Source organism: Alosa pseudoharengus, unplaced genomic scaffold (genome assembly GCF_046254945.1).
Source record: "Alosa pseudoharengus isolate Yale_2024_CS ecotype anadromous, Long Island Sound unplaced genomic scaffold, YU_APseudo_1.1 YU_APseudo_1.1_scf_17, whole genome shotgun sequence".
Classification (NCBI taxonomy): Eukaryota; Metazoa; Chordata; class Actinopteri; order Clupeiformes; family Clupeidae; genus Alosa; species Alosa pseudoharengus.
In genome coordinates this window covers 16,201,254-16,213,753 of record NW_027468640.1, presented here as the reverse complement: position 1 = coordinate 16,213,753, position 12,500 = coordinate 16,201,254, and the positions used below count along the sequence as shown (strand labels likewise).

Sequence of the window (12,500 nt, the reverse complement as noted above, 5' to 3'; positions counted from 1 at the left end):
CACACACACACACACACACACACACACACACACACACACACACACACACACACACACACACACACACACACCCTCTCCCATGCTTTTGTCCAGAAACCCATCAGGTCCCTGCTTCTTTCCTTAATGTCCTCTGGCTGTAGATCAGTTAACACCTGAACAATGTTGCGTGGCTGTTCGGTTGAGATTGGGATAAGATATCTTTTCTGAAGCAGGCTGCGTTGAAGAGTTTCTCCTTTCATCCCTTGCCAGTTGTGTTCTTGTAGGCCATCTGAGACCCCATTTACACGTAGGAAAAACACATATATTTCCTGTTTACACATAGGAAAAACACATATATTTCCCGTTTATACGTAGGAAAAACACATATATTTCCATGCGGTTTGGCCTTTCATTTACAAGAAAACAGAGGTTTTATCACTGAAAACGATTATTTCTGAAAACTCCGGCCAAAAGTGGAGATATGGGAAAACTCCAGTTTCACGTTTGTGTTTCACGGTTTGCTCGAGGGGTTTGCGACACCCTTCCCCAGCTGCTTTTAGCATTGATTTGTTTGTTTGTTTGTCTAAAGGGAAAAAACTGATTTGCTTTTTACTGGAATGCTTTTGAATGTGAACATTACATGTGGACATACAGTTCCCAACCAAGAAATTTAGTGTAAAAACGGTGGATAGCATGTTTTGCATGCAAATACCTGTAAAACTGAAACATATAAGTCTATACAGTTTTTGTAATGTCAACAATAGCCAGTATTTTGAAACCTGGTGTACTTTGATTGACTGCATGTACCTTGTGAAGTGAAAACAAGTGTTATTCTTTGACAGAATAATTTCATTTTGAGTCAGATTTCCAGTGTTTTGGTAAAGTTGGTGTGTGCAGAGAAAGATGTGTTCTGTATTGAAATGAAGAGTTCGTATATATTCAACAAAATGTGTTTTTGAGAAGAAAATTATCCATTTGGCCAAATGTGTTTTGTAGGTGTGAGTCTGTGTTAAGAGTTTAGAAAAAGTATCTGAAGTATGGGTAAGCGCTTGTTAGCGATTGAAAAAAACTGTAACACTACTACACACAACCCCATGTGCAATTAACACTACTACACACAACCCCATGTGCAATGAACACTACTACACACAACACTATGTGCAATTAACAATACTACACACAACCCCATGTGCAATGAAAACTACTACACACAACCCCATGTGCAATTAACACTACTACACACAACACTATGTGCTGGATGGAGACAAACAAAACATGCTACAAGACACAGACTAAGATAACAAAGACGTAGTGTCATGCCAGAAAAAGGAGGAGGAACAAAAAAAGGAAACCACAACATTTAGTAAGTTCACAGATAAAAACAAAAGTTAGTAAAGCAATACCACACTCCAGATGACAGCATTTACATATGATTACATGTTTGTGTGTCCAATAGCCATTGCTTTATGAATTTTGTCAAATTGTTTATTAAATCGAGGTGAACGGAATCATTTTCAAAAACGAGGGAGGGGAAAATATCTGTTTTCCAGAATACCCTGCTACGTATAAACATGGTCTGAAGAACTGTATTGTTAACAGTCTGTTACCGTAAGGCAGCTTTGCACCAGAGAAAATGCTAACCAATCAAAGAAATTTGAATAAGACTATAGTCAAAATTGTGTTGTCTCTTGTTTTGTAACACTTTGTTTACCATGGTATGAATATTTTGATTATTTGAATAAAAAATAAAAACTATAGTTAATACATGTGTTTGAGTAGAGAATCAAAAAGGACATTTTGCAGATGCTTTTGAAATCTAATCTATTTAGTTATTCACTGGCTGACTTTCACTGTGTTTATCATAGTATGAATATTTTGTTCAAAAGAATAAAAACAAAAACTCCAAGTTGCGTCTTCATGTGTTTGGGTAGAATCAAAAGGCACATTTGCAGGTGCTTTTGAAATCTAATCATTATTTAGTTTTGCACTGGCTAACTCTCATTGTTTTTTGTTTGTTTTAATTTTCTCGTCTTTTCTCTTTTCAGAGATCAGGCCTGTGTCCAGACGAGAGCCAGACCCCTGTGCTGGCCAGCCATGCTGGAACGGCGGCCTGTGCACACGCGTCATGCACAAGCGCACGTTTGATTGCACCTGTCCGGAGGGATTCTCGGGCAGACGATGTGAAGAGAGTGAGTAAAACTGACCCTGAACCAGCGCAGTCCTCAGAGTACCTGAGGGAAATCGTACTTCTGCCGGCTCCAAGGACACTTTCAGCCCCAAGAACTATTTATGAATTTTATATTTGTTATTTTTTAAAATTTGATTTAAATATATCCCAAAAGAGGCACCAATAGATAAAAAAGAAGAAGAAGAAAACCCTTTTCCCAAGGCCAAGAGTTGACTCAATGAGAACATTTGACATTGTGTGTCTTTGTGGTAAAGTTGCAAAAGTAAATTTGACAGTTGTATTGGAAAGGTCACTCTGAATCAAATCAAATCAAATCTATCCTTTGACAATCTTGACATATAGTTGCTTATTTACGGAGTGCAAGTTGTCATCTGACGTTAGTCCTTGTTCTCTGTAACGTCCTCTTGTACTTCCTCTCTCTCTCTGGTTGACAGGGAAGTGCTTCGAGGAGACACACCTGCGTTACTATGACTCGGGAGATTCCTGGGGTCGCATCGCCAACCGTTTGGTGGAGCAGTGCTCATGTCTGGACGGCAAGACACTCTGTGAGCGTACACGATACACAGGTGCGAGAAGCCCCGCATTCAGATTAGTTTTGTTTCTTGGTGTTTGTGTGTTTGTGTGTGTTTGTTCCTTTGTTTGTTTGTGTTTTAAATGCCACAGATTTTCCTTTTGTACATTACTCAACATTTCCCCGCTTTTACGTAAACGCTGAATCTCTCTGAACCTTTTAACGTTTTAAACACTTGGTTTCTGTATTTGTTTAGGGTTTTATTCTTTTTTTTACCCTATCAAGGATTGTTGACTCACTGAAGTGCAATCCTTGAATAGAGGTGCTAAAGTGAAGGTCTAAACATTGTCACGCTTCGAGGCACTGAAAGCCTTTTCTTAGTACTGTACACCTATGAAGGGTAACGTCATTTTCCTGCTCGTTCCTTAACTGGCCTTGTAGTCGAGGCTTTTTGGACCTTTGTGCTCCCCGTACACCTTTATTCTGTCCAGGTTCAAATGTGAATGTTTAAGAGTCATCTAGCCAGTAGGACCACTTGTTCGTCATGAAGGTTTTTGTCAAATTTCCATTTGCATGCTTGACCTTTGCGTCACTCATAGAATGAGATGACAGACAAAAAAGATTAAGCCAATACCAGATGAAGTGTTGGTCGTCACACATATATTCCTCATAACACTGATGAAGTGACTGTGTTATGGAACAGGCCAAGCGAGCTCTGTTTCTCCAAATGCTTTCATGGCTTTACAATCTTCAAAGGAATTCATCAGAGAGACAAATTGGATGCCAAGTGCTCTATGCTTAGCCTTTGATGATTGCATTTATCCAAATGGAGTGTAAAATCATACTAAGGATGTACATATTACTTGGTATCCCCAGGATGAGACATTTTGCTATTTTAGATTTCCCCAAATTCCCTCTTTTAAGAAAAGAAAAATCATCTCCATAGCTATTGAATGATTAATGTTGCCATTAAACTTAGAGACTCTAATGTAACTTAAATAACTTACAATAATGGCCTCAGATTCATTTTGATGCTATGCTGACTTGCAATTTGGAACATTACGTTGCATGCCCAAAACTCCAGGTATTGCAGTGCACTATGTAAAGTTGTTATCACGAATAGGAGCATGACCCTTTTCGTCAGTTTTAGACTAATTTGGTGCTCCCTTAGCACTATATGGGCAGTTGGGCACCCAGTACGTTGAAAAGGAGGGAGTCTGCATTGTGTTACTTTAAGAGTGTGATTACACAGTAAAATGGACCCACATAATATAAAGTGTCTTTTTTGCTGGTATGCATATCCATTCAATGAGGAGTCACCATAGACTGTAAAAAATAGGGAGTCACTAAGTGAAAATCGATTCTTAAAGAATTAATTATTTCAGTGAGTCATTCCAGAATTATATTGTAAAGTTCTAGAATGAACTGCCACTCTGAATGCTCATGTGAGTTCATTATTATGGCATCAAATGGAACCCTCAGTTGGTTAGGCTACTTTCTAATCACATATCTGACGATAACACTCCACAAAGGTTTAACAGGCCCAGCCTGCACCTAGAAAGGGATCATATGCTTCGCACATTCAATAGCTCTTCGGAGACCTTTATGTTTGCAGACTGTATTACGTTTTGCCACATCAGAACAGGACACTAGATACTAAGAGACTCTGACAGCAGACCATAAGAGGGTTCACATCAATGCACCCTCCCTGTCTGAAATGCTTTTATGAATGTATGCCATTCTCTCAGGAGCGGAAGGCTAATAAATAGCCTTCATTCACACGGATAATTCGCTCAAGCTGAGTGTATTTACGGGAACTGAAGCCACCAGGAACCAAATATCTTCTAGTGGTGCCTCAGTCATATCATCTTACATGTTTTTGTCAGCCTGCAAAAACACACTGGATATGACATCAGCCTCTTTGAACTCAGTAACTGACAAACATACAAAACAAAACAAATCCCAGATCAGTGCCAACTTTTTAAAGTGCTGCTGAGTAGTTTATTTTATGCGATGATTGATTATACTGTAGAGACTGACATTACTTTTATTAGTTTGATGCCTCAGTGATTGATTTGCTATGCCTTGCATAATGGGCCTCTTTTGAGTTTGAAGCTGCAGAGACTGCACAACGAGGACTGGGAACTCATAACTTAAATGGAGCTCACTGCATGCTTTTGTTTTATTCATTTATTGATGTGGTGTCTATGGTCCATAAGGATTTGTGAGTGAGTGTACAAGTGAGTGAGCAAGAGAGAGAGAGAGAGAGAGAGAGAGAGAGAATGTGTGTGTGTGTGTGTGTGTGTGTGTGTGTGTGTGTGTGTGTGTGTGTGTGTCTAAAGTCAGTTCAAGTTCAGAGTTAATTGTCATATGTAAAGGATAGTGTACCAAGTACAATGAATAATTATTGTGTGTGTGCGCTTGTGTGTGCGTGTGTTTTCCAGGCTGTTCCTGGAACCCGTGTGAGAATGAGGGGACGTGTCGAATGATCGAGGACACAGGGGAAGAGGTGTGTGCCTGCCGGTCAGGATACAGTGGACCCTTCTGCAGCATTGGTGAGAAGAAAGACCCACACGTACGCACGCACACACACACACACACACACACACACACACATGACATACACAGAGAGAGACTCTTTCTTTTTTTATTTCTTTCTCTCTCCCATTCTCTCTTTCACACATATACTTACTCTCTCTCTCACTCTTTCATATTTAATGTTCTTTCTCCCCCTTTTTCTTTCTCTCTCTTGCTTTCTCTGTTCGTCCCTGGGTAGTCCCTGACTCACAGTGTTACCAGGGCAACGGGGCGGACTACAGGGGCATAGTCAACACCACAAAGTCTGGGACACGCTGCCTGCCCTGGAACTCTGACCTGCTGTTCGACGAGCTCAGCCTGGACAGGGCAAAAGACAAGGACCTCAAGGGACTGGGCGAACATGCCTTTTGCAGGTGGGTACAACTGTTACAGGTAGCAGCCGTGGCCGTTTAGGGGCAGCCGTGGCCTACTGGTTAGCACTTCGGACCTGTAACCGGAGGGTTGCCGGTTCGAACCCCAACCAGTAGGCACGGCTGAAGTGCCCTTGAGCAAGGCACCTAACCCCTCACTGCTCCCCGAGCGCCGCTGTTGTATGATGATGTAGGCAGCTCACTGCGCCGGGATTAGTGTGTGCTTCACCTCACTGTGTGTACACTGTGTGCTGTGTTCACTAATTCACGGATTGGGATAAATGCAGAGACCAAATTTCCCTCACGGGATCAAAAGAGTATAAATACTTATATATACTATACTAGGTACTAGAAAATGTAGGATCCACAGTGTGCGTGCGTGCGTGCGTGAATGCGTGCGTGTGCATGTGTACAACGAGTAAGGCAATGATTGATACAGGAAGGCATATACATGGATAGCCAGTTTGGAACATTCACTTTAAGAAATATTAAAGAAACATTATTGCTCAATATTTAATTAGAGTATGTCAATAATATCACACATCAAACAGGCCCAACAGGCCCAATGACTGCAGTGCATGCCAACATCTAATTATGTGCATGCCACATTTGATGTACAGAAATAACATGCATGCTATTATATGAAGAGTTATTTTCCAAAACGCTATATCCACCATTTAAATGCATTTTCATAAATCTTTTTTGTAGATTTTGTTTTCTAAGTCATTTCAGTGGAACACAACTGCACTTTTATTGATATGAAATACACAATTAAATGACATGACTTATTAATGTTTTCAAAAATGGATTTATAGCATTTTGGAGAAGAGCTCTTCATATATAATGCATCATATCATGTATCATTATGCATAACAATCTGCAAATCATTTCACAGAACTACATGTCATTACAGACTTACTATTATGTCTGATCACAAAGCATAACATGCATCATTAAAGGCATATACTGTACACTGAAGCTGGCAGAGCTTTTGGGATTTGGAATAACGAGCGATAATGGCATTGTGTACACACACCTATATGTACACACATCTTTTTTTGTTTTAAATGCCAGTAGACATGTGGAAAAGATTCTAGTAACCAGCTCTGGAATTATATTGCAGTATTGCCTATTCTATCTATTCTATTTTTCTAGAAGAAAAATGTCAAACTTTGAGTCTCATTTTAAAAACTTGTTTTGTAAGCCCTCTATGTAGGACTAATGATTGATGGTGCAGGCAATCCGTCAGCCAGGCTAGTACAGTCTCCACACCTAAATCACAGTTCAGTTCTCTCCCCACTCCAAAGTAGCGTGAAGGACGCAACACCGTGCGTGCACATGTTGGGGAGTTTATGTGGGAGCAGTTAAGTTACGTAAACAAATACCAGGTGCTCAGAGATCTAAGAACAATTAGGCCGATCATCAGCCACACAGAGAGTAGGCCTGAAGGCCAGATTGAGATATTGATGGTAAAAGTGCTGAGTCATGGCATCAGTTTATGGGTCAGAAATCGGAGCAGACGGGAACACGCCAGCTGCCCCCTCTGGGCACAAGAGGACATAATCAGAGGGCAAAGATTTATGAGCTCCAAACTCCCAAGAGAGTTGTGAACAATTATTTGCTTATTTACACTAGCTTTGCTTTGGATCTGGTTGCAAGGAAAATTCTGGAAAGCAGTTCTGCAAAGGCTTTAGAGCTTACTTTCGAAAAGTCAAACTGAGTTACATTTATGTGTGATACTATTAGTCCACCATCCTCTCCACAATCGTGGTTTGTGCTCCATTTCCTCAAACCTTGTTCTGAAATCTTGTTTTCCTTTTTTTCTTATTCGTTTTATTTGGTACTTAACATGTGCTTGCAAGATGTGTTCTCCACAAAGTGCTGTTATGTCACCAGAAAACTGAGCTGCTGAGATAAAATAGTTCAGATCTAAGATCATGAGTCTGAAGTATTCACCAAAAACTGGCAATCTGACAGTAACCTTTAGAGCCAAATATCACGAAGCAGTCCAGCCAGCAAGCAGCAGTCTTGTGAAGGTTGAATATGTCTGAACAGGTTAAATCATAAAATTGTGGGTGTGTAATGTCAATTTCACCAGCTTGTAGATGCAGAGTAAACGTCTTCTGTAACAGAGCCAAGTTCTGCTGCAACTACTGTTAATTCTAGTCTACTAGGCCTTTTAGAGCCATTAGCTTTGTATACCTTATTAATGGAGAATTCTCCTGTTTCTCGAGCTCATCGAGTACTGTAGGTACGGAAAAAAAACATAAGCAATCTGACGACTTTAAGCTAAAGGTGACATTAGTTATTGTGGACTGTGGACTGACAGGACTGATGGAAGAAGAGGTGAAGGGAGCACTGAAGGGAGAGGTATAAGGTGTATATGTTTGGCTGTTGAATTGAAATATCAACAATCTCTTTCCAGTAGCCTATTGCTAATTCCTCATTCAAATGGCTAAAATAACATGCATCTATTACATGGAAAATGCATTTATTTTCCAACATCCTTCCTACACATCTTTTCTCAGTGTCACAATAAATACCAAAATGATTTAGTCAAAAGTACTGAAATATAAAGTAAACAATAAATATGAGAGTAGAGGAGTCATTATCAAGTTTGTTAAGTGGTGTAAATGGTGAGCGCTGAAATGGCCTTTGTTTGTTTTGAATTCCGGCTAGTGCTAGACTCTGGGAGCATGTTCATGAGCCCCCGTGTCCATACCCTCAGAGTGTAGCACTGTTTCCAATGGTTGTAGGATTCCATTCCCCAACACCACCTTCCACCCACAGGCTTCCATTACATAAAAATCGCCCTCACTGCTCCTGCTGTTGCTGCCTCTACTAATATAACAACATTGCATACCATTGCTGTAGTTAATATGAGTGCCAGTCAGTCCTACATAAAATATGCACTGTGTAAACTGTTGGTGAACAACATTGGATGCCATTGGTGCAGTTGTAAGTGTCAGTACCAAATATGCACAGGGTAACTTGTTAGCGCAGCCTACTGTTACTACGGTTACACTGTTACCTAGGATGCTGCTGGTGTAACTGATGTGAGTAGTGTAATATTGAAATACGCAATGTGAAGTGTAAACTGTTTTTGTTGCAGGAATCCTGATAAGGATGGCATGCCGTGGTGTTACACGATGCAAGACGGAGCTGTGTCCTGGGAATACTGTGGCATTCCAGCCTGCTTCAGAGTCCCCAGTGAGTAACCCAGGATCCTGGCACACACACACACGCACCCACACACATGCATACACACACACATGCACACACACCCACACACACACACGAACGCAAGCGCACACACACACACATATGTAATTTTACATTCCCTCCTCTCAGTCAGTATTCATTGTGTGTAGCTCTGTGTGTTTCATAACCTTATAAATCATACAGATCATTTGTGCTTTGCTGGTATTTATGAGATCAACAGTATGTATCTGCAATATACCACCCTCCCTCAGGCATTATTACTTAATTATTGTGATACACTGGTGTCTCTTTGTTGAAAGCAAATAAACTAAATTTACAATTTATGATTAAACCATAAATCATGATTTAAAAAAATAACACTGATGACAACTTTTTGATTGTAAATAGCAAGTTTGTTTATTGCTCTTGCACGGCTACGCCAGGAAAAGGGTTATAATTCAGGGTGCTATCTTTCTGTCCCCTCGCATAAGCTCCGTTGCCATGTGTGGCGTAGTCGGCCATATGATGTAAAGACTTCACAGTCTAACAACACGTTTAGCAGTCCTGTATGTGGTACATTTCAGGGTTTCCCTCTGTTTCACTGATTATCTATATTTCTTTTTTATATTTTATTTACATTTCTTACAACTTTGTCCTTATTGGTTATTCAGAGCATACAGAAATAACAACAAATGCATTTTGGCAGTTTATGTAATAATAAAAGGTGTTTTGGTAATGAGGGTGTGAAACAAAGCAAGTTGTCAGAACACACAGATATGACATGGTAAGCATGAACAAGCTGCAAAATGTACATACAGCTATGTTATATCACACGCAAGATCAGGAATAAAAATACCCATACATGGAAAAAAGTACCCATACATGATCACATGATTCTTAGTTTGTCCATTCTTGAAAGCAATGGTATTAACCCTCATGTTATCCTTAGGGGTAAATTTGACCCCAAGCAATGTTTAACATCATAAAATATATGGTTCACTTTTTTTTTTTTTTGCTTCATGTTTCATGACTTTTCCTCAATTGAAGGGTACAACAGAGTTAGCATGAAATTTGTACAATAATTTGTTTTCAATGTCCTGTACAAATATTTTGTACATTGATGTTCCTTGGGGTCAGTTTGACCCCAGCTGTATGAAACATAGGATACATGAATATTTGACACATTATGGATATTATTATTTAAATAGTATGAGAACATATTGTTATTATCATTATTACATACACAAGTACATATTACATATCACAAGTAATTTTGGCAGGACTGTATAAGTCAAAAGGGGAAGCAACAGCAAGCCTTTGGGCTGCTGACACTGGATGGGAAATATTGCCAGCCAGGGTTCCAAGGTTCATAAAGGGGTGTGGGGGGGTGGGATTGTTTTGTAGGGCTTTTGATGGTGGTTATTACACTCTTGTTAAGTACCTGTCACAAAAAAACTGGCTATGAATTATAATCATTTTCTGAGGGTTTATTTACCTGGGGTCAAATTGACCCCAAGGATAAAGAGTGTCGGTAAGATTTGAGGATAACACAAGGGTTAAAAAAAGCATCCCTTTGTTACAATGATGACACACACACACACACACACACACACACACACACATCCAAACCAACCATGACCAAGATTTCTCCCTGTATGTCTCTGGCAGCATCCAGGCGAGTCGTCCCTATGCCCCCCCGTGAGAGACCAGCTCCCAGCCCCACCAATCTGCTTCGGCCCATCCGACCCAACAAGTGTGGCACCCGGCACAGGAAGCGGATCCCACGGGGCCGGATCCTGGGGGGCACCTCGGCGCTGCCAGGCTCGCATCCCTGGATGGCCGGCATCTACATAGGGGAGGAGTTCTGCGGGGGCACTTTGATACACGCCTGCTGGGTGGTGTCAGCCGCTCACTGCTTCTCCCGCAAGTATGTTCGTCTTCTACCTCTACTGCTAGCATGTAGGCTACTACCTCTACCACTACTACCTCTACTGCTAGCATGTAGGCTACTACCTCTACCACTACTACCTCTACTGCTAGCATGTAGGCTACTACCTCTACTGCTACTACCTCTACTGCTAGCATGTAGGCTACTACCTCTACTGCTAGCATGTAGGCTACTACCTCTACCACTACTACCTCTACTGCTAGCATGTAGGCTACTACCTCTACCACTACTACCTCTACTGCTAGCATGTAGGCTACTACCTCTACCACTACTACCTCTACTGCTAGCATGTAGGCTACTACCTCTACTGCTAGCATGTAGGCTACTACCTCTACCACTACTACCTCTACTGCTAGCATGTAGGCTACTACCTCTACCACTACTGCTTCTACTCTAGTATGTACTACCTGCCTCTACCGCTAGTGTGTACTACCTGCCTCTACCGCTAGTGTGTACTACCTCTTCCGTTAGTTTGCATTGGTTCTACCACTACTGCTTATGCTGTATGTATATACTGCTTATACTGTATGTATGTATCCAAATAATAGCCCGGGCTTTTTTTTTCCCAAATCGCCAAAATGCACCGGCTAGTATTAGAGACAGGCGTCTATATGAGACAGGCCATTAATTCCCTTTACACAAAACTTTTCCTCTGCAAAGATGGAAAATATTACCAAATTAATTATTTCAAATACACTGAATGTCTACCCATATGACTAGGCTATCTGATGACGGATCATCATTCATTTAGTGTTGAGATGTTGTTCATTGAGTAAGATAAGATCCACATAGCGGGGATAGCCAGAACAGATTTAACATGTTAATCAAACGTAATTTACAAAGAGATCGTATCATATTTTGTCACTAGCAACCTAGCCTATATTGGTCCTTTGTCAAATACAGTTGCATTATCAGCCCTGACTAAAACCGTTCAGGAATTATTAATGCAAAAGTGGAACGTGCTCAATGTTTCATTCTCCCTCCTTTTCAGCATGAATGAAACAGCATGAGAGAGCATGAACCATATTGTTTCTCCCGTATTTTATTTGGCAAATTAGACAACAGTCAGCTTACATTTCAAATCATAGCCTACTTCTTTCTCTTTATCGCCATGGCAGTACATATTTAGAATAAAGAATAACGTTTGCAAACCCTTTTGTTTTGTTGCCAGCAAGCTTTAGAGCTCTTTTAATACCATCTAATCATAACGTTAGCGTACGCAGTCTGCACCATACTGACTTAAGCCCAATTCACACCAAAGATTTGCGACAAGATGAGCTGCAACATTCTAAAACCTTGCAACTGTGACTAGACATGGTGAATGCTTTACGACGGCTTGCAACGACGTGCAACATCTAATTCACACCGCTGCAACTCCTTTCTGCACCTGTTTCGTGTCATTGCGAATCTTTGGTGTGAATTGGGCTTTAAACAGACGATCTGACGGGTTTTAGTAGTTTAAATACAACCCGAAACGAAAAAAAACAGACCAGGCCTGTTTCTACCACTATTATGTAGGGGTGTAAATCGGAGTCTTCATGACGATTCGATACAATATTGATTTCTTAAGCCAATGATTCGATTATTTTCGATACTTCAGAATTCCCCACGATACGATTCGATACGATTCAATACTCAATATTTTTACATGATATCTATGAAGTTTCAAATAAATCAACAAAAGTTCGGAATGTAAGAGCAGGTATCTAAAGCCTTCGTTATAAA

General features: G+C 40.5%; 1 protein-coding gene across 2 annotated transcripts in view; it reads left to right on the top strand.

Annotated features, from left to right (window-relative positions):
* The window catches only part of hgfac (HGF activator), a 23,641-nt gene that overhangs the window by 5,181 nt on the left and 5,960 nt on the right, over positions 1-12,500 (top strand). For both annotated transcript variants that reach the window (XM_076289671.1, XM_076289670.1), the window contains exons 5-10: positions 2,025-2,168; positions 2,602-2,733; positions 5,123-5,233; positions 5,455-5,629; positions 8,739-8,836; positions 10,496-10,754. In XM_076289671.1, the coding sequence (XP_076145786.1) occupies positions 2,025-2,168; positions 2,602-2,733; positions 5,123-5,233; positions 5,455-5,629; positions 8,739-8,836; positions 10,496-10,754 (919 nt within the window). The remainder of the gene's footprint in view (positions 1-2,024; positions 2,169-2,601; positions 2,734-5,122; positions 5,234-5,454; positions 5,630-8,738; positions 8,837-10,495; positions 10,755-12,500) is intronic.